Below are 21,334 nucleotides of genomic sequence, written 5' to 3'. Positions count from 1 at the left end.
AGTGCATTATTCATGATTTGTTCATGTTAGTAAGTACATTAACTAATACAACCTTATTGTAAAGTGTTAGCGCTTTACTATAGTATGGTTCAAAATCTATACATTACTAATAGTGTTTGTTCATGTGGGAGCCATATGCCGTTTATCCAAATTTGACCAATTAGATGGGGCCTTACTATCTTTAGCCCCGCCTACCTAGTAGTCGCTGTTCTGTTATTGGCCGGGGCTGCCTAAAAGTAAACTCAGAGCTGAAAATAGAACAGTCGAGATAAAAAAATGACAACAGCCAATCAGAGTCAGAACATCTGCTGATGTTTTCAGTCACTCAGACTGTTTTATAATCTAAATGTTTGCACCTTGACAGCTGTTTTAGACTGGATTAGATTATAAAAATATCTATTAGCCTATTATTTAGCATGATAATTATGTTTAAGAGGCGTATAGTAGGGCTGGCCGATTTGGCCTCAAAACAAAATCTCGATTAATTGATAATTAAAGTTCACTGACAGGTTTTGTACGTAAACATGCTCACATATTACAAGTCAGAGATTTCTGAATGAAGGGTGCATTAGTTGATTTTAAATTAAGGAAACACACACTATCTACCATCTATGATTATTTACTGAACGCCAACGTTGAACAATTGAAATTAAAACACACATTACCTTGAAACGAACAGTCAGTTTTCTTATAAAAAAAGTCAAAATAAGTAACGTGCACTTTTGGAAACTAAATTAATTATTTTTAATGTTTTCAAAAGTATCAAAAATATCCTGTAAATAATAGTTATGGAATCCTCTGTAAACAAATATTTTCATGTAAATAATCATTTTAATAGAAAATATGCCGTCTCAAGGAATCTTTGCCGCAGCTTCCAATCATTGTCAATGTAGTGCAAATGTGCGGTGTAGTTACATTTTTTTAAGGGGTACACTGGTATGCGTCCGAGCGCGACCATACTCGTGCGTTCGACGCAGAAGTATAAATCAGCCTTAACAGAGCGAGGTCACGTGACTCCACACATGGTAGGGAAAGTAATTGAAAAAAACTGACCTAGAAAAATTTTATCCACTATAGTTTCTGAATTAATGGAGATTTTGATCTTGATGGCGAAATCAGCCAGTCCTACTATACGCTTTTTAAAAATAATTTAAGGTGTCAAGGTGCAAACATTTAGACTTTAAAACGCTTTAAATGACTGAAAACATCAGCAGATGTTCCGACTCTGATTGGTTGTTGTCATTTTCCTCATCTTTGTTCATTTTCAGCTCTAGGTTCACTGTTGGGCCGTTCCAGCCAATAGCAGAACAGCAGCTACTGGGGAGGCGGGGCTAAAGATAGCAAGGCCCATCTGATTGGTCAAATTTGGATAAACAGCATATGACTCCCACATTAAAAAACACTATTAGTAATTTAAAGGTTTTGAACCATACTATAGTAAAGCACTAACACTTTACAATAAGGTTGTATAATAGTTAATGTATTTACTAACATGAACAAACCATGAATAATGCATTTATTACGGTTTCATTCATGTTAGTAAATGAAAAAACAGTTGCTCATTGTTAGTTCGTTAACTTGCAGTGCATTAACACACAGGATTTTGGATGTTTATTCATTAGAAAATGTTGAACTATGGTTAATAAATGCTGTACAAGTATTGTTCATATATAGTTCATGTTAGTAAAAACATTGATGAGACCATATTGTAAAGTGTGACCAATAATACACTACAGCATACTGTAGTATTAACTATGGTGGACTGAACACTGTATTCACACAGCTGTTAGCGCTTCCCATTCACTTTGATTGGGTGACGTCAAGCGTTGCCGAAATTAATTGCGAGTCCGTCGGCGCCGCTTCAGTGGCGTTGCTCGCTGCAGAAGTTGTGAATTTCTCAACTTTTCAAGCACCAGCAGAAGCATCAGCCAATCAGATTCGCTGTATGCAATTACACCAGCTCAAACTAATTTTATTGGCTGATGCTGCTATGACGATCGCATCAGCCCCAACTTTAGACACGCCCTCTGTCAAGCATTGATGCTGAAGACCTGTGTGAATTGGGCATTAGAACAGGCCCCATCTTAGAACAGCAACTACTTAGTCTACTTACTAGATAGTTAGGCTCGATCTGTTAGGTCAAATTTAGGGAAGCAACCAATTCGTAGAATAAAATGTAATTTACCACACTTCTGCGATACGTACATCGCATATACCATTATCGTGATACTATGCAGCCCTAATCACAATACTGAAAGTGCAATACTCACATGTTCTCCCAATATCCTGCAGTTCTAATTCATTTATACATTTTGTTTGTTTTTTTGCCTTCGCAGAAAGACAATCACCTAAATACGCAGCAGTTCAATTAAGAAGCCACGGCACAGGAACAACACAAGGCAGAACTCTCCACATCATAATTCCTCTATCTGGACTCATTCATTCATTCTTTTTCTTTTCGGCTTACTCCCTTTATTAATCTGGGGTCACCACAGCGGAATGAACCGCCAACTTATCCAGCATGTGTTTTACACAGCTGATGCCCTTCCTGCTGCAACCCATCACTGGGGAACATCCATACACTTATTTACACACATACACTACGGACAGTTTAGCTTACCCATGGGGAGAACATGCAAACTCCACAAAGAAATGCTGATCCAGCTCGAACCAGTGACCTTTTTGCTGTGAGAAGATTGTGCTACCCACTGCGCCACCATGATAACATTATTGTAATATAATGTAATATAATTTATATATTTTTTACATTATTTCTTACTAAAGTGCATATTGTATTGAAAAAATACATTTTATGTGTGTGTGTGTTCATTTGAAGTTGACTGGTCTAGGAAGAGGTACACCTGGAGCTGAAATTAAACCACAAAGAATTATGGGTAATAGAGGTATTAAAAGAGCACAGGTTTGCGGCCAGTACAAATTGTATTGTAAGAAAATAATTAGTTCCATTTCTCCATTAAATCCAAAAAAAAGTCATCAATGAGGACTCAAATACAGCGATACTAATAGGCACATACGGTCCTCATAATGCAAAAACCATTTACATCCGAGTTATCCATCCGGTTTCCATCCTCTCCAATCAACATTCAACAGCAGACGCAAACGCTTGACTTTAGTATTAAACACAATGGCTTGGCCACTAATCGTATTTAGTCCTACAACAAAAGCTATTCTCAATAGACATCCACGCAGATCCAAAGTGTCATATCGCTCATCCACTTAATAGTTCTTCTGGAAGAAAATTTGCATTCGGTTGTGGCAGTCTGTGAGGGAAAACGTCTAGTGCTGCATCTTCCCACCCCAAACACCCTCCTCCATTATAAACGAGTTTTTTGTGCAGAGAATAAAGGAGGGTGTACAGCTTAAAAAGCCCATTTAAAGAGACAGTTCACCCAAAAACTGAAAGTTTCCTCATTTACTCACATTGCGCTTGTTCAGAAGTTATTTGAGTTTCTTCTGTTACACAAATAAAGATATTTTGAAGAATGCTGGGAATCTAATCACTGGCGTCCACAGTATTTGTTGATCCTATTATGGAAGTCAATGGTTACAGGTTTCCAACATTCTTCAAAATATCTTCTTTAATGTTCAACAAAAATAAAGAAAGCAGTTGAGGGTGAGTAAATGTTCCTTTTTGAGTGGACTATCCCTTTAAGGAGAACCTGGTTATTCAGATAAATCAACAAAACCTCATAAAGGCCTGATTCCTGTTCGTTAAACACACACACATACACACAAAAAGGTGCAAGACATTTTTCTTGACACTTAAAAAAAAAGAAAGCATCAAACATTGACGAATCAATGCCTGAACGCAACACAAATTCGAGTCTTAAAAAAAAGGTTTTAAAAATATCCAATATATTATTAGTATGGAAAACAAAAAGTGCTAGTTGAGACAATCCTCAATTAATGACTGCGGGAAAACAAGACCGATTATTCCTTCCAGAGCCGACAGCTTCAATTTAATCCTTTACGAAAGCAATGTCCGGGTCTGAGAAGCGTCTGGAGGAGGTCTGGAGCTCCTGAGTGCTGGAGGCGGCTGCTGATGTGGACGGGAAGAGCAGCTCAGTTCCTGCGGCGATGTACAGGGACTGGATGCTGTCTTTGCGGCGGCCGGGATGCTCACGCCGCTGGACGAGGGTGAGGGACTGCGCCTTACGGGGATTGAGGGACTGGACAGCCGGGTGGCACAGGACTCCTGGGGGTAGCTTGACCGTCCCGGGGATGATAGGATAGCGGCGCCGGAGCTGAAGCCTGGGAGAGGACAGTGAGGGAACAGAAGAGGGGCTGTCATCAGCCCGTGTGGTGCCTCCCGGGGCCAAGAGGATTGGCATAGGAAGGGAAGTCGGCGAGGATAACCTTGGCATTGTTTGCCCTACGATAAGAAGACAGGAGCAATCAACACCCAAAGAGGAAGAAACGCCAAAGCAGAACCCAAGACATGCTGAAATCAGTCCGGATAGAGACAGCATGCAGTGTCTCATTCCACCACCATCGTATACTGTTCATGCAGGTACATAACAGCAGAATGCTTAGAGGCGGGACAATAGACTGATGCAGTGCGATTCATGGATTGTTATTTAGACTTTTTAAAATGCATCTCAATTCAATTCTGAACTTAGTTTTCACCAGCAGACGGCGCTCTAGGCTAGTTTTTAACAGCAGATGGTGCTCTAGGCTAGTTTTTAACAGTAGATGGTGCTAGTTAACAGCAGATCATGTAATGTAAGTGGTCAAATGTACTTGCTGCTAACTTTTACGCCACAAATCTAATGTGAACAAGGTTTACTATGAACTCTTGCAACTCTTAAACCCTTCCTAATGTTAATAATGATTATTTTAGGTTCAAGTGGAATGTGTAAGGAATTGGAGTCAAGCAGAGTAGTCTTTTTTGTAAAGCTCTGATTTGATTCAATCGAAAATTATCAATGCAGAATCATTTCTCAATGTACCAATATATCATCCCAGCCCTAAAAACACTTGGGCTAAATGAGATCACAACCTGCTACAGAGTGGACGGCACCGCCACCCTCTTTAAATGCTCCAGAAGCATCCCATCCAGACCTGTGCCACACACAAGGACAGGACCCAAAACATGGGTGACTACTGCAGAGAAAGAAAAGGAGATTTGGTCCGAAATGGACAAAGTCTGTACCTTAATACTGACCTTCCGTGTCCGAACAGACAGCTCGCTCCTCTAACAGGCTCTCAGAGCTGACTGATGCCTCTGAATCGAGGTTCTCCTGGTCAGAACCGGGTTGATCTAGTTCAGGTAACCTGCAGGCGAGGTCCTCTCTGAAAACACAAACACAAGAAAAAGCAGATTCAAGAGACAAGCAATGTGCTCCTGAGCAAGGAATGAAAACTGATCTTGGACTGTCCTGCAGAGATCTCTTCCATCGCTAATCAAAAACATCTTTAAATAAAATATAACATGCCTTCAGAGGTCCATTCTTTATGTGATGGACCTTGGATCTTTCAATCATGAAAACTGATCTCTGCCGAGAAGTAGATGGCTGTATCAAACCACCTATATATAAACGTGCAAATTTACATTTGAGCATGATTAAATCAAATATATATAATTACATCTTCTTAAATAAATTCCTCAATGTGAATACTGGCCATGACTATTATCCTAGACTCTTAAAAATCTCAGGTGGTACCCATTGAAAGGTTCCTATTGTTAGGTTAAAGCAGGGGTCACCAATGTCGGTCCTGAAGGGCCAGTGTCCTTGCAAAGTTTAGGTCCAACTTGCCTCAACACACCTGCCAGGATGTTTCAACTATACCTAGTAAGACCTTGATTGGCTTGTTCAGGTGTGATTGACTAGGGTTGGAGATAAACTCTGCTGGACACCGGTCCTCCAGGAACATGTTTGGTAACCCCTGCCTTAAAGGTATATATTGGTACCTAAATCAGGAGTACTCAACACTGTTCCTGGAGATCTACCTTTCTGTAGAGTTCAGTTCAAACCTTGATTAAATGCACCTGTCTTTAATTACCAAGGGCTCCTTTGGATCCTACTTGGTTGGTTTAGTTACGTTTGATCAGGGTTGGAGCTGAACTCTGCAGGAAGATAGATAAGGTAAGAAGCCTAACCTAAATTGTTCATGTTTGTCCCTAAAAGGTACAGGTGCACAAAAATTGAGCCTTTTGAAAAAGTACCATTCCATGACCATTTTTGAGTCTAGATTGTAAGAAAATATCAGTGGTTGGTACAGACTTTCAGTATCACCTTTGCTCAAAATGACACTAATATTGTTTATATGAAATACGCTGCTCCAGAGAAGGATTGAGCTTATATACCTGTTGCTGTGAAAACTACTCATGGATGAGTATTGAAAAATGAAAATATCCTGGATCATATCAAAATCATCAACAATCAAATCTAGCTAACGGAGTCATCTACGTACAAGAACAGACTACAGGATTTCTTAAAATATGTATGCGTGTTTGGTTAGGAATGGAGCTAAACCCTGGGTCTACAGAGCCTCATCCCTGCTCCCGAGGGATACATTTAGTCCAGGGATCTCAGTCTACATACTTTTCCTGCTTGATGGACTTGATCCGCTCCACCAGGCTCCGCTCAGCCTCCGTGTCTGAATCCAGTGGCTCGTTCTCAGGTACAACACAAAGGTCAGTAGATGGCTTTTCCCGAATCTAGGGTCCAAACAAATACCAACTTTAACTCAGGGTAACAAAACTTAAAGATTTAAAACAACACTCCACTTTTATTTGGCAATAGGCTCATTTTACAAGCTACCTAAAGTTAAAGAGTTGAGTTTTCTGTTTTGGAATCCAATCAGCTGATTTTCTGGTCTGGTAGCAACACTTTTAGCTTAGCTTAGCACAGACCATTTAATCAGATAAGATCATAAGCATCTCTTTCAAAAGAATTCAAAAAGATTTTGATCATTTCCTATTTCAAGCTTGACTCTTCTCAGACTTGGTACACAATGTAACTACAGAAGAGTCAAGCCTTAAATGGGAAAATTATCAAAACTCTTGTCATTTTTGAGAGAGATGCTAGTGGTCTAATTCACAGGTGTCAAACTCAGTTCCTGGAGGGCCGCAGCTCTGCACAGTTCAGTTCCAACCCTTATTAAACATACCTGATCAAACTAATTGAGTTCTTCATGCTTGTTTGATACCTACAGATAGGTGTGTTGAAGCAGGGCTGGAACTAAACTCCGCAGGGCTGCAGGTTTGACACACCTGGTCTAATCAGATTTTATGATTTACGCTAAGCTAAAAATGTTCACTGAATTGATTGAAAAATGGTAAATTTCAACTGTTAAACCAACTTTCCAAAATAGCAGAGTGTTCCTTTAAGATTATTCCCGTTTCCACAAGAAAGTCCCCTCCTCTTTGGTTAGTCTAAGAGTAAAAAAGGTTGTGTAACTCTTCAATTGTGCTAGAACCTTCCCTTGTGGTGTGGAAATGAAGTGTGAAAGAGATGTTTCAGTAAGTCTGGATGAAAAGAAAAAGGTTTTTTGGAAAAGAATGACAACTATTTGGATGGATGTTATGGCATTGAGGAACTAAACACAATTCAAAGTATGGAAAAATCTTCAAGGCATGAGTTTCAAAGGTTTGTAGGACTCAGTTTCTCAATCAGAAACAGTACAGTCCAATTCCAGGATGCATAACCCTCAACAGACTTGCAATACTTGCATACTGTTGTGCTATATAACTTTATGAAAGCATCCCAAATTAGTGGTAGGGTATGATTACCTATTTTAGAACACAACTTTCTAACTTTCGTAACAACTTTTACAACTTTAGTTTGAGTAAGTAGCAACCATGAGTGAGGGGAAATAATTGTTTACCCATACTGTACTGTAAAGAACCCTAGCCCTTAATGAAAATGAGACCAATTAATCTGACTTGTTCTTTCTACATTAAGCTTTGAAATTCATGCCATTCACTGCAATGACCACCCAAAACCAGCACACATCTACACCGACATCCACCCCATACCCTCTTAGAGGTCTACAGGTCTATAAATTACACTAGTACATGCAGTGGGTTGAGTTAGTGTTAGTGGGCATGACTTGTTTACGTTGCATGCACACTGGATGCATGAACATGCCAAAACTAATGTCTGTCACAACACCACCGGGACATACATACCGCCACTTCTTTGTAAGGAGTGATAAACCTGAGAGGTAAATGCCAGCACTAGAGACATAAAACGAGAAGCAAAAAAGCAGTGCGAAAGTTACTTTAGGAAGCCTATATCTAAAAAATACTATAGTAATTTACAGTAAATACTGTAGTGTTTTTAAATTTTATAGCAACGTTCTTGATTCTGTTGTGGTAATTCTATAGTTGCTTTTGTAACACATATACTATAGTACTATAAACAAATGACAATATTGTAGCTTTTACAACTATAGGGTATATTAAACTACAATACAAACTAAAGTATGCTAGTAATTCACTATAGTTACTACTACATTCATTAACAGAGTCGTTCATACTGTAATATTTACAGTATAAAACACTCTACTAAATATATTCCATACAAAATATGCAGCTGATCGGTCAGATCTTGTCACGTGACTTGCGGTGCACTCACAGTGCATTTACAGCATTCTGAAGATGTTTTCAACAGAGCGTGCCTGGAAGGGTCGAGCATGTCACTTGCGCACAAGCCGCGTGCCCCCAGAAGAAATCGCAAACTTGTGCACAGAAAAGACGTGATATGTGAATGGCCGCCATCATTTGCGATCTCCAGGATTCACCTGATTTGTTGACAAATGGGTTGCAGATCCGTTTCTTGGCAGTTTGTGGGTCCTTCACTGAGCCTTTTCCTCTTCGCATAGAAACTTTCCAAAGATGTCTGATTCTTACAGATTTTGCTGCTTGTGGGTTAAATTATGGTGCTCAAGTGACGGAGACGTAAGCAAGAGAATACGGTCATTTTTCAAAATAAATGATATTTTCAAAATAAAAGATCGCTCAGACTTAGATAAGAAATAAAACAGAAACTATTGATGATTTCTTGTGCAGCCCAGTACCAATTGATCCATGAACCGGTACCGGTCCGCGGCCCGGGCGTTGAGGACTACTTAACTGAAGTATGAAGTTCAAAAACACTAGTATTTATGATAAATTACTATAGTATTTTTTAATGGGAACTTGCAGACTGTTGGGAAAACAAATAGCTTAAGGTGGGGAAAATGGGGAAATATAAAAAAATTTCATGGGTATCTAAGACTTGAAAATAAGCAGACAGAACTGCATTCTGCTAAAGTGAAGGTGATAAAGTATACCGTGTTTTTCCTTTTCAGCTTGAGCTGATTGACAGCCAGTGCCTCTGCATATTCCAGCTGCTCGATCTCCTCCATTTTCTCGTTGTACCTCCGGATTTGTTCGATAAGTAGCATCTCCACACAACTGAGAAAAAGTAAAGGTTTCAGTCTTGAGAGTTTGTGCATTTTAAAACACATTTATATAGGGGTGCACCGATATGGAATGATAACCAATAACTCTATCAACTATGGATGCCAATAGTCAATATATTATCTAATAAATATAATTAAAAAAAAAATATTCTGCATGATTACACAAACAAAAAACAAACGCAAAGACAACTGATTTTATTTGAAAACCTTAACAGTTTGAACTGATCTCTGAACTTAAATATGGCTATTATGGCCAACTTTCTTTTCAATAAATAAAATCTACTGCCTCGAACAAATATTCATAAATCAAGCGATCAAGTCACCGAACACTAAACAAAATCTAAACATCAGTAAAATAATTTAAAAAGTGGCAAGCAGCAAGTAACACATAATTTGTCTGTTTAAAATATCGGCCCAAGTTCGTTATCGGAACAATAACGTTAACATTAAAAATGGCATTTATTTACAAAATACCCTACATTTATTTTTAACGACACACTGTATCTTGAATTGGTGACATGTTTTAGTCTTACGTGGTGGTTTTGGCGACATCCTTCATGCTCATAAGTGGATCAGCGCTATCCGGACAACGGAGAATGCATGGGGCAAAGACAATGGCCAGAGAGTTTGGCGTCATCCGATTGCTCTTCTCTTCCTTGGCAACCCTGAAATGAGTCCAGAGAGAAAAAATATAACATTTTTCACAAACAAAAGTAAGCTTTAAGACTTATTCCAGAATTACAGGCACATTCAAAACATTTTCCATTAATGCTTTTTTCCACTGGGATGACATACAACTAATGTGTACTATGCAGTAAACTCAATACAATACTGATGTAAAATAATGCAAACGTATCACATATGTTTGTTGCTTAACATATTGTTAAACTTTTTAAATAGTTGAGAATTACACAGTTAACATTTTCAACCATTTTGTGTATAGCTCATGATGCCAACCTTAAACCAGACACCTCATGGCATGTTTAAAACACAATTTTATGTATAATCATCATAATATTGTTTTAAAAAAGTGAATGAGAAATTCACTAAAATATCACACTAACAGAGCTGACATATAACTAATCCAAGAAACACTAGTGCATGGTTCTCAACCATGTTCCTGGAGAACCACCAGCTCTGCACAATTTAGCCAAACACACCTAGTTCGCAGAGTCTGAGGCTGCGTCCGAAACCGCATACTGCCCATATTATACAGTACGCTAAAATCAGTATGCCAGCTGAGTAGTATGCCTAAATTCATAGAATTCGAAAATCAGTATGTGCAAAGTACCCGGATGATTTACTACTTCCGGCAAGATTCTGAAGTGCGCATCCCATGCACGCTGCGCTATCCAATGATGCCCCGCAAGAGAATTCATGAATGGGAGTGAAGTGACGCAACTGATGCGGGTAGGTCACGTGACCATGACAAAATGGCGGATGTAGTACGTCCGAATTCCATTCATGCTTCTTACATTCATACTGTATAGAACGTACTTTTCTAATGGCTGAGTAGTACGTTTACGTCAAATGCAGTACCTACTGAGTAGTAGGAGGTTTCAGACGCAGCCCGAAAGAGACAGACAAAGGAGACCTCCAAAACATGCAGTGTTGGTGGTCCTACAGGAACATGGTTGAGAAACACTGTACTAATGGATCTTAAACATTTTGTACAAATGAATGAGAGAAGAATAATGTCTTCCAGAGTTTCCCACCAGAGGAAGTCTTGTTTTTTTTTAATCAGTGCTTTTCAGATTGTTATTACAGCCTTTTTACAGCAAACTGCGACAGAGCTGACCAGAATGTAGGGATATACTTGTTTTTAATTACTCAAATTACAAATAATACAGAAAATGAATGTTTAGAGCAAATATTTAACTTCGTAAACACTCAAAAATGATTTCAAAGTAGACTTAACTATTAAACGATAACATTCAAATTGAATGTATGATTCAGGAGACGTTGACAGTCAAAAATAGGTATGGTGGGAGTCTTTAAAGTCCGCATGAAATGTAGAAGCGGAGACTGTAATTTCAGTATGTTGATGTAATTCCTACTGAAATGGAATATTAAGTAGGGGGCGGGGTTTTCTTTTTGTGCATCATTACCTAAATCGCAAACTAACGGTAAGAGAGGGTATTAATATGCAGTTGCTATGGAAACCCTTAGGCTGACGTCAACAGACCGTCACTCCAGATATAGAAGCAAATGCTGAGATTTTGATTGAAGATTACCAAAACAAACACTTTTTTTTTCAGTGGATTAACTTGCATGGATTACTGACTTTAAGAATATCAATTTCAGCTAGCAAAATAAACACTAAGTTTCGATTTCATTCAGACTTCAAGCTAATATCTTCAAGACACAATGTCCCTAAATACACATACAAGCATGCTTTTTTATTACAACTTGACATATTTAATGTGATTATTCAAAACAGTTTAATTAAGTTTCGTGTTTTTGACTTTTATCAAGGAGATACTACATAATTCATAAATACAAATCTACCTGACAAGATGGAAAATGAGCCTCTCCAATGTGTTAAAGTTGGCCGTCGGCAGCTGCTCCAAAACTCTGTATATCGCTTGCAATTGCTCTTGCTTCTCTGGTAATTCTGCGAGAGAAAGACAACAGAAGTTCAATTCACTTTCAATTCATGTTTATTTGTATAGCACTTTTCACAATAATTATTGTTTCAAAGTGGCTTTACAGAAGTTACAAGACTAAAGGCTACTTAAAGGACAACACAAAGCCATTATGGTGACCAACCTATGGCATGGAGGAAGTCGTTGTAGTGCGTAAAGGTCATGAGAGGTTCGGGCAACTCCCTGAGCCACTGTTTGACCAAACCGGTGACAGCATGGATGGGGTAATCCTCCAGACACACGTTCTCTGGGCCTATACACACATGCGGTCATTAAACAATAATTTATCAGCATTGTGTAAGGGATAATATACATCCAGCTGGTTGTTATCGCAGATTATTATGCGGCTGAGCAGAATACTCGATTCTGATTGGTCAGTTATGATATCCTAAGGTAGATTTATTTATTTATTTGTTTGTTTATTTGACAAAAAAAAGTGAATACCCTTAGTTTGTCAAGGATATACTCAATCAAAACTAATTTCCATTGTGGTCCTTGATGTGAAGTACAGATTATACTACTCCCAATAAGGGAGGTAAACAGGTACACTGTGACACAACATATAAAATTTACAGCATCACAAACAAACATTAAAACATACTGTAACATCTATCAACAGACTATTCTGCTTATCAGCCAGCTTTTAGATTTTAAACTAAAACCATCCACATTTGTAATACTTTTAATATCCACAGGCAGTTTATTCCATAGCAATGCCCCAGAATATTTAAAAGACTGACGACAATAAGCAGTCTTAAAAACTACATGGTATGTTATTCCAAGATAACAACTGCTAAATAACAATACATTCTTAGATCTACATTAATCTGTATCTGCTTGTCTGTCAAGCCATGTTTTTTGACTGTTTGGCACCATCTTGTGAAGAAACAATATGTAGCTTAATGTATGCTCCATTCAGCCAATTTAGTTTCTGTCAGCTTTGCGATTTTGACTCTTTGGCAGCTTAATTATGCAAAAATCACTTTTACAAGGGGTTGTGTTGCAAAAGTGTGTGAATATAGTCAGCCTCTAATGGTTAAAATATAATCACTCTTCTTAAAAACAGCCTGAACAAACGCTTTGATTGACATTCTGCCTTTGTATGTGTCATCAGAGGGGGGAAAGCCCCGCCCATTAGTGATCTCTCCTTCATTAGCATAGACAGCCCTGAGTGAGAAGCAGCCGTTGCCATTAGAGTTAGCACCTTACTTACTGAAAATTATTTGGAAATTAGGGAGCACGGAGCACAATCTCATTTGGATTTGAAGCAACAGTCAACAAAATGGCACAAACTTTTTTTTATGATGTATTTTTTGCTGAAACTTCACAAACACAGTCTAGAGCAGGGATCACCAACATGAAAATAGCTCACCATAGCACCACATATCAGTAAGCTGCATCTAATATGTTTTGTAGCTATTCTTTTTAAATCACACTTGCATTGGTGTACAATTGAAAAGCCCATTAAGTTATAAGTATATATATATATATATATATATATATGTATATATAAAAAACTATTTCAGATAAATAAAGTGTTGCATATTGGTATATGTTTTCTACCTTGTTTAATTATTGTTTACAACTATTTTGAGACATCATTAACATGATCAGTGTCTTCACATAGATGAATATCATTTATTAATAATAATAACATATAATTAAAAGTAAATTGAGAAAATTGAAAAATCGGTCCATAACAAGTAGCTCTCAGTTTCAAAAAGGTTGGTGACCCCTGGTCTAGACTTATCAACGTCTTTTTATAAATCTTGTAAAAAGTGGCATGATCATACCCGTCAACCCTCCCATTTTTACCGGGATTCTCCCGTATTTTACAATTCTATCCTGATATCATTCTGTAAAAGTATTTTCCCGTATTGCTCCCATATTTTCAGTCTTTCTCAGAAGGGTGGCAAATAAACATTAAAGAGCCGAGCCTCCCTATACACAACCCATACTGCTGAACCACCAGGGGCCACCACTTGCTCTTAAATGTGAGTCTTTTCTGTGCTTTCATCTTTTTTAGGCATGAAAACACTTCGAAATAAAAATGGCGAGATTCTCTTTCCTTTTCAATACAGGTGCCGTCTCCCCTTCATATGCAATCCTAAAAACAGTCATATAGCGGTGCATGACTGTCAGCTGACGCGCTCCATAGTGATAAATAGATGCTATTTCCCAAGTGGATTCTGTACACGCCATTTAAAGCGGAGTGAACATCTGGGTTTTGGGTGCATGTTTGAACAGACATATACACATAATTAATAATAATAACATCTAAAGATGTCGACCTTGGTGTTTTTTTTTTTAAACATAACTAATTTTGTCCTAAATGAGCATAAAAAGTTAGGAAAGCAATCGAAAGCTTTCATTATAACGTTAGATGTGTGTATATTTAAAGTGACACCTGTTATTTAATGTCATTAATAAAGAAAAAAAATCTAAATAAATGAGAGATTTATTCGTTGCTCTTTAATCAGAATGTGTAAGTTATACAGTGAAGAAACGGCTAATGAGATTTTGCAATTTATTTCATTATAATAGCTATTAATTTTAATAAACTGAACTATTTGCTAATGTATTTGCTGCTAATGTATTCCATTTTATTTTTCTTTTGTAAATAATAATAATAATAATAAAACATATGACTGACAATTTAACTGTTTATTTACAATGAAACAGCTCCAAATGAACATCTTTAGTAATCTAGGGATTTTTAATGGGGGGGGGGGGGGGTTCCTTATTATGGTGGGCATATCCCTTATTATCACATCCCAATGTTGACAGGTATGGGCATAATAGCTGCCCTTTAAGCATATAAATATGTATATGAATATATTCACTAATGGTCAAGAAGATTCATAGTACCCAGAGATAAGCCTGTGTTACTAGTTTCAGTGGTTGTTATCTGGGAATTACATATCTTTGAATGTCATTATTGACCAATCAGAGTCAAGCATGGCTGAGAATAAGTCACCCTGTAGTATAACTGAGAACACAGACAAGTTGCCTTCCCAGTGTGCTGCATAGTTATCCTGATGGTTTACCTGCTTCCAGCAGCTGGTGGAGCTCCTTCATGCGATTAGCAGAGCCGGACTTTCTGTAAATGCCCTCAGTGTACAGGCCGTTCATTTCCACATGTTCCAGCATTATCTCCAGCACAATTGGCACTGGAGTTTTATTGTTGACCAGGTTGCAGACGCGCACACCAAAGTGATTGGATCCAGGCTCATCATCACACTAGAACCACAGCACACAAACAACAGCATATCTTTAATAAAAGGTTAAAGGGTTAGTTCACAACCAATGAAAATGTTCTCATTATTTACTCACTTGTTCCAAACCGGTTTGACTTTCTGTTGAACGTGGAAGAAGGTATTTTAAAGAATGCTGGATGTTAAGTTATGCTTGCTCTGTGTCCACTAGGGGAATGGGGAATTGGGGAATGTTCTGGGGTTTAGTAGTAGGAAGGACGCTGATGTGTGGCAAGCTAAAAATAAAGCTAGCGATACTTTTTTTGTTATAATTCAGAGTTAACACTGGAAATCTGTAAAAATTGACTTCCATTATTCATTCCACTAACCACTCTATTCCACTAACTCCATTCCACCAACCATTGACTTTTTTCCCCTTCTACTATGGATGTCAATGGCTCCAGTTTTCCAACGTTCTTCAAAATTGTGTCCAACAGAATAAAGAAACTCAAAGGTTTGGAACCACATGAGTGTCAGTAAACAGGGAGTTTACGGTTTTCATTTTTGGGGGGTAAACTATCCCATTAAAACCCTTTCTTCAAAATTCAGACTGAATGCTTACTTTCTTGGAGCTGAAGGTTGAGCAGTCGGTGACGATTTTACAAATGCACTTCTTATGGCAAACCATTTTACAATCTGAAACACAATAAACAGGTTATCATACACATTCTTAATAAAAATGAACCCCTAAAGCAGGGGGCCCAAGCCTTTTCTTATGAAGGGCCAAAAAACGAACTTGATTGTGGGCTGTGAGCCAAATGTAATAAAGTTTCCATGACTAATTTATTGGCTAATATTTAAAAATAACTGAAAAACATTGCTTTAATTTACATACACTAATGCTGTATATTAAAAAAACGCATAATTACAGTAAAAACAAAAACAATCCCATTAATAACACAATGGAGTTCAACGATGACTACACTAAACTGGACCTGCCTTTCCCTTGATTTGCTTGCCAAGGTCTTGTGCACTGCGCTCTACCTGCCGAGTGACAGTATTTACATTTTAGAATATCAGATTTATTTACAAAACAAAAGAAATTACGAAACAAACCAACAAATTATTACATTAAATTCAAAATGACTACCTCTGTCAAAAGATACTCGCACCAACCACCTCCCCATAATTCTGCCTCTCTTCTCAAATGAGATGGTGGGCCAAATAAAGGTTTGAATGGATCAAATTTGGGCATCACTTACCTAAAGGAACTCTCCACTTTTTTTTTTTTTTAAATAGTTTAACTTTAAAGGCTTACATTTTAAGTAAGTATTACTCAATCTCCAGGTCTGGCAGGAGCACTATTATCTTAGCTTAGCATAAATTGGACCATTAGCATCTCACTCAAAAATGACCAGAGCGCTTCAATAATTTTCCAATTTAAAGCTTGACTCTTTTGTAGTTAAATCATGTACTTAAGACAGTCATAAATAGAAAAGTAGAACTATATTCTCATTCTGGCATAATAATCAAGGAACTTGGTGTATGATCGGGCCCAATAGGTTTAATTATACAGATTAAAAACATAAGGCAGTAATAATACCCACATTTAATTTACAGTAAAATTTTATTGACCATGAACGAGTTGAGAGGCGTCCGTTTATCAGCGTTGCCATGACAGCACAGTTGCGTTACTGTAAGCAGCAGGGACAAATCTACTATATAATATCCTGTAGCTAATGTGTTAGCATAATGTTGCTAACAATGCTAACACTGACCTAATATATGCAAATTAATGTTTTCTTTCAGGTAGGGAACTCATTATGCAATGACATTATGAGAGAAATCGACCAGACTGGAAACACAAGCTCATGCGACAAGTTTCACAGTTCGCTGCGTCGGAAAGTTCAATCTTGGGGAACTCTGACCAGCAAAATCACATCACATCACACCAATCGAAGATCAAACAGACAGAAATTTAAAACATGCACCAATCGATTGCTTTTTTAAACATCCAAAAATGACCAGAGAGCTTTGATAATTTTCCAATTTAGAGCTTGACTCTTCTGTAGTTAAATTACGTATTTAGGACAGTCATAAATAGAAAAGTAGAATTATATTCTCATTCTGGCGTAATAATCAAGGAACTTTGCTGCCATACTATGGCTGTAGCAGGCACAATGATGCGCAATGATATTACGCAGCACTGTTATGTAGATGGGTAATATTTTCAGGTAGTAATATCATTGCCCCTGCTGCAGCCATGGTACAGCAGTAAAGTTCCTTGATTATTACACTGGAAAAGTCAGAAGAATCAAGCTTTAAATAGGAAAGTTACTTTAATTTGTAGTGAGATGCTAACGGTCTAATCCGATTCAATTAACTATGCTAAGCTAAGTTTTAAATTTGGCGTTTTGCAGCTTTTGCACTTTATTAATGTATTTTATGTATTTAATGTGCATGTTTATTAAAAAGTTTTGTTATAATCAATTGCTCCAGACCTTTGGCATTGATGAAAATTCAGATTTGGACCTTTATATTGAGACTCTGAGATACTCACAGCTGCACATGTAGGCTTTCTCCATTCCCCAGATGTAGGAGGTGCACTGATCACAGGACTGCATGATGTTGACTTGGTAGTGAGTAAACACATGGTCCAATGCATTCTCCAACTAAATCCAGACACAATCTTTACATTTCCACTCAACGCACAAATCAATTAAGTCAAAATTCAGGATGAATTGCTAGACAGAGATACTTACGCCTTTGCCCTTTTTCTTCCTCATTTTACGACCTTTTGGGGGCTATAAGAGATTTTACAACATAAATTAAAACTTTAAATGCAAATCAGATTAAAGAAGTCTTCAGGGTTAAGAAGGGACGCATGAACTCTGACCTTGGCTGGTTCGGCTTCTTCTTTTTTAATTTCCGCTCGGATGAAAATATCCAGAACTGACTGGAAGAGATTGACGACCAGTGGGACTTCACCCTTCTGCTTCTCTGTGGCCAGAATGATCACTTTATTCTGGTAGGAATTCATTAAAGCCTTATACCCAATTTGTGGTTTCTGTAGATGCGTGAAGAAAGGAGGAATGAATAACATTAGCAAGAGTTGTTTTTTAAAAGTATTCTTAATATTAGGGATACACTGAAATTAAAATTCTGGTCTGAAAATGAAACAAACAAATGCACCAAAAACGCCTTATAATTAATATGTATTCTTTGTAAAATTATATTAAATATTTTTAAAGACTCTAGATTTAATTCAATGGGCTCTATTTTAACAATCTAGGTGCAAAGTCTAAAGAGCAGGGCGCAAAGGGCATTAAGGGTGGTCTGAATCCACTTTTGTTATTTTATAGATGGAAAAATACGCTCTGTGCCGCGGCGCTTGGTCTAACAGGGTTGAGCTTATTCTCTTAAGTTATGGGTGTGTTTTGAGAATAAACCAATCGGAGTCTCATCTCCCATTCCCCTTTAAGAGTCAGTTGCATCGCGCCATGGCGCATTTGCTATTTACATGATGGACTTTGTAAGTGGAAAATCTGAACGCTTCACAAGCAAGAAAACAGTTAAACAGAGCATCTGCAGCACGAGGATAAAGAATGAGGCTCCTCCAATCGGCCTTTACTTTCACTTTCACTATCTTTCATGGATAAGGAAACGGTGTTGTACACACAGACATCCATTAGCCTACATAATTTTGTTTAAGTGCAAAGATTTGTTTCAAATCTATTTCTAAATTCAGTTCTAATTTTCAGCAAACAAATAACTGATCAATATTAATGAGGTGTGGTCAAAAAAACACACATGCTATCCCCCAAATGGTCCAAAACCTGACAGGTGGACAAATCTAAACTTTTTTTTTAATAAAACAAATATAAATCTGCATATAATAAATAATACTGCTAATAATGATAATAACATTATACAAAAGCAAGTTGTCGTGAATAAACTGAAAAAGCACCCCAAGATGGAGGCATGAAGGCAGTGGTTTTTATATGTAGAAAGTAATAATTTTTGTAATATTTTAATCCTTTAATTTATTTATCATTTGTAAAGATATTTCTGTATTGCTGTACATCCTGTGTGTTTTAAGCAATGTGTAAGCGAGGCACACAATTGATGCACTGTGCTGGACTTTAGACCTGCTTTTCAGCTGGTCTATAGCTCAGTCTATTTCAGTTCCTCAAAAAAGCAGCATGTCAACAATGCGCCTTAATACACCTCTTTTCTAGACTGAAACAGCCATGAGTTCACAAAGTGGAGCAAATGGATTTGCTATTTAAACAACGTAGTGGAAAATGAGAAAATTAAGGTTGCGCTGGTCTGAAAATAGCAACACATTGGGGCAAACACATCTTGCGCCTTTTGCGCCAGGTGTATGATCGAGCCCAATATGTTTAATTATACAGATTAAAAACATAAGGCAATAATAATACTCACATTTTATTTACAGTAAAATTTTATTGACCATGAACGAATTAAGAGGCGTCCGCTTATCAGCGTTGCCATGAGAGCACAGTTGCGTTACTGTAAGCAGCAGGAACAAGTGTACTATATAATATCCTGTTGCTAATGTGTTAGCATAATGTGGCTAACGCTAACACTGACCCAATATATGCAAATTAATGATTTCTTTCAGGTAGGGAACTCATTATGCAATGACATTATGAGGGAAATCAACCAGACTGGAAACACAAGCTCGTGCGACAAGTTTCACAGTTCGCTGCATTGGAAAGTTCAATCTTGGTGAACTTTGACCAGCGAAATCACATCACATCACACCAATCGAAGATCAAAACATGACCTCTCTGGACAGAAATTTAAATATGCACCAATCGCTTGCTTTTTCAAACGTCTAATCATCTTGATTAATCCCATTGCACAAACGCTAGTGTGACCACGACATAAGAAAAGGGGCATGGTAGAAATTACGGGAGCTTTCTGGGAGAAATAACAAAACGGGAGGGTGGCGGGAGATGGGTCTGAAATACAGGAGACTCCCGGGAAAAATGGGAGTGTTGGCAGGTATGGTTACAAAAGTAACAGAGACGTTCTAACCCACTTTAATAGGATCTGTGGTCTATACTGCGGTATTTGGGCAGTGGTTAAAGCTGAAGTCTTGATTTTCACTCAAGCGTTTTTCAATATTCATACACAAGTGATTTTCACTAACAATGAGCCAGGTAAACATGAAAAATTACGACCTGACATTAAATGGCACTTAATGAAAAACAGAAATACTCTTGTGTGAAATTCTACTTGAGTGAAACAAGCAAGTGTCACAAGTAGAGTCACCCTCATGCGTTTCCTTATTTATTTATTACTTAAGCTTTTTCTTCTTCAACAGCAGGTCAAAATTCTGGAGGAAAAGGTTACAAGTCAGGAAAGAAAACTAAGTGAAATGAAACTCGCCACTGAATCCTATTTGATCTAGAGTCAAACAGTTTTGTGCTTGAGCACCACCAAGTGGTGTTCAACTGTAACTTCAGTGGCTGAAGGCACAAAAGCACCAATCGCATTGGTCGACCATTTTTTTAAAGTGACGAGCTAAATAAGCCAGGAATGTTTATTTATTTTATTTTAAATCACACTTTTACACATTGCCGCCTTTTGTTTAGTCATAAGATGATAAATGTTGGTGATAAGTGCGAGTGTATATTATCCTGGTGTGCACAGGACTCTAGGGTGTGTGGGTTGCATTCGCTCTACTCACAGATATGGAGTACATCCCCTTGATGTTTTCTCGAAACTGCATAGTTGCATTAATGAAGATTTGCTCCGTTCCTGAAAGCTGCTTTCCCCGTGAGCGCAGGTCATTCACCTAAACAAACAAATTAAACAAATAATTTTTTTACACTCTTTAGTTACACATCAACTACAAATAGTTAGAGAGAAACCCTCTGTTAAGACCAATGAAGGATTTACAGTTAAAGTCAGAATTATTAGCCTCCATGAGATATTAGCCCCTGTTTTTTTTCCCCCAATTTATGTTTAACGGAGAGAAGATTTCTTCAACACATTTCTAAACATAATAGCTCTAATAACTCATCTCTAATA

General features: G+C 37.7%; 2 protein-coding genes across 11 annotated transcripts in view; one reads left to right on the top strand and one right to left on the bottom strand.

Moving 5' to 3' along the window:
* Positions 1–2,804, top strand: part of zgc:194627 (uncharacterized protein LOC799208 homolog) — a 7,679-nt gene extending 4,875 nt beyond the window's left edge. Inside the window, exon 4 of the mRNA XM_056448051.1 lies at positions 2,337–2,804. Within this exon, the coding sequence (XP_056304026.1) occupies positions 2,337–2,479 (143 nt within the window). The 3' untranslated portion in view covers positions 2,480–2,804. The remainder of the gene's footprint in view (positions 1–2,336) is intronic.
* Positions 2,805–2,921: 117 nt separating this feature from the next.
* The window catches only part of LOC130216157 (unconventional myosin-IXb), a 108,862-nt gene continuing 90,449 nt past the window's right edge, over positions 2,922–21,334 (bottom strand). For 2 of the 10 annotated variants that reach the window (XM_056448044.1, XM_056448050.1), the window contains 13 exons: positions 20,991–21,098; positions 18,168–18,338; positions 18,034–18,075; positions 17,832–17,943; positions 15,894–15,967; positions 15,125–15,317; positions 12,202–12,330; positions 11,941–12,046; positions 9,966–10,097; positions 9,301–9,424; positions 6,567–6,682; positions 5,186–5,313; positions 2,922–4,393 (listed from right to left, as the gene is read on the bottom strand). In XM_056448044.1, the coding sequence (XP_056304019.1) occupies positions 3,981–4,393; positions 5,186–5,313; positions 6,567–6,682; positions 9,301–9,424; positions 9,966–10,097; positions 11,941–12,046; positions 12,202–12,330; positions 15,125–15,317; positions 15,894–15,967; positions 17,832–17,943; positions 18,034–18,075; positions 18,168–18,338; positions 20,991–21,098 (1,848 nt within the window). In that variant the 3' untranslated portion in view covers positions 2,922–3,980. Of the gene's footprint in view, positions 4,394–5,020; positions 5,083–5,173; positions 5,314–6,566; positions 6,683–8,155; positions 8,204–9,300; positions 9,425–9,965; positions 10,098–11,940; positions 12,047–12,201; positions 12,331–15,124; positions 15,318–15,893; positions 15,968–17,831; positions 17,944–18,033; positions 18,076–18,167; positions 18,339–20,990; positions 21,099–21,334 lie in introns of all 10 variants that reach the window. The other 8 variants (XM_056448047.1, XM_056448046.1, XR_008835770.1 and 5 more) reach the window with 8 other exon arrangements.

Source organism: Danio aesculapii, chromosome 22 (genome assembly GCF_903798145.1).
Source record: "Danio aesculapii chromosome 22, fDanAes4.1, whole genome shotgun sequence".
Classification (NCBI taxonomy): domain Eukaryota; kingdom Metazoa; phylum Chordata; class Actinopteri; order Cypriniformes; family Danionidae; genus Danio; species Danio aesculapii.
This window is presented reverse-complemented; position numbering and strand designations above follow the sequence as displayed.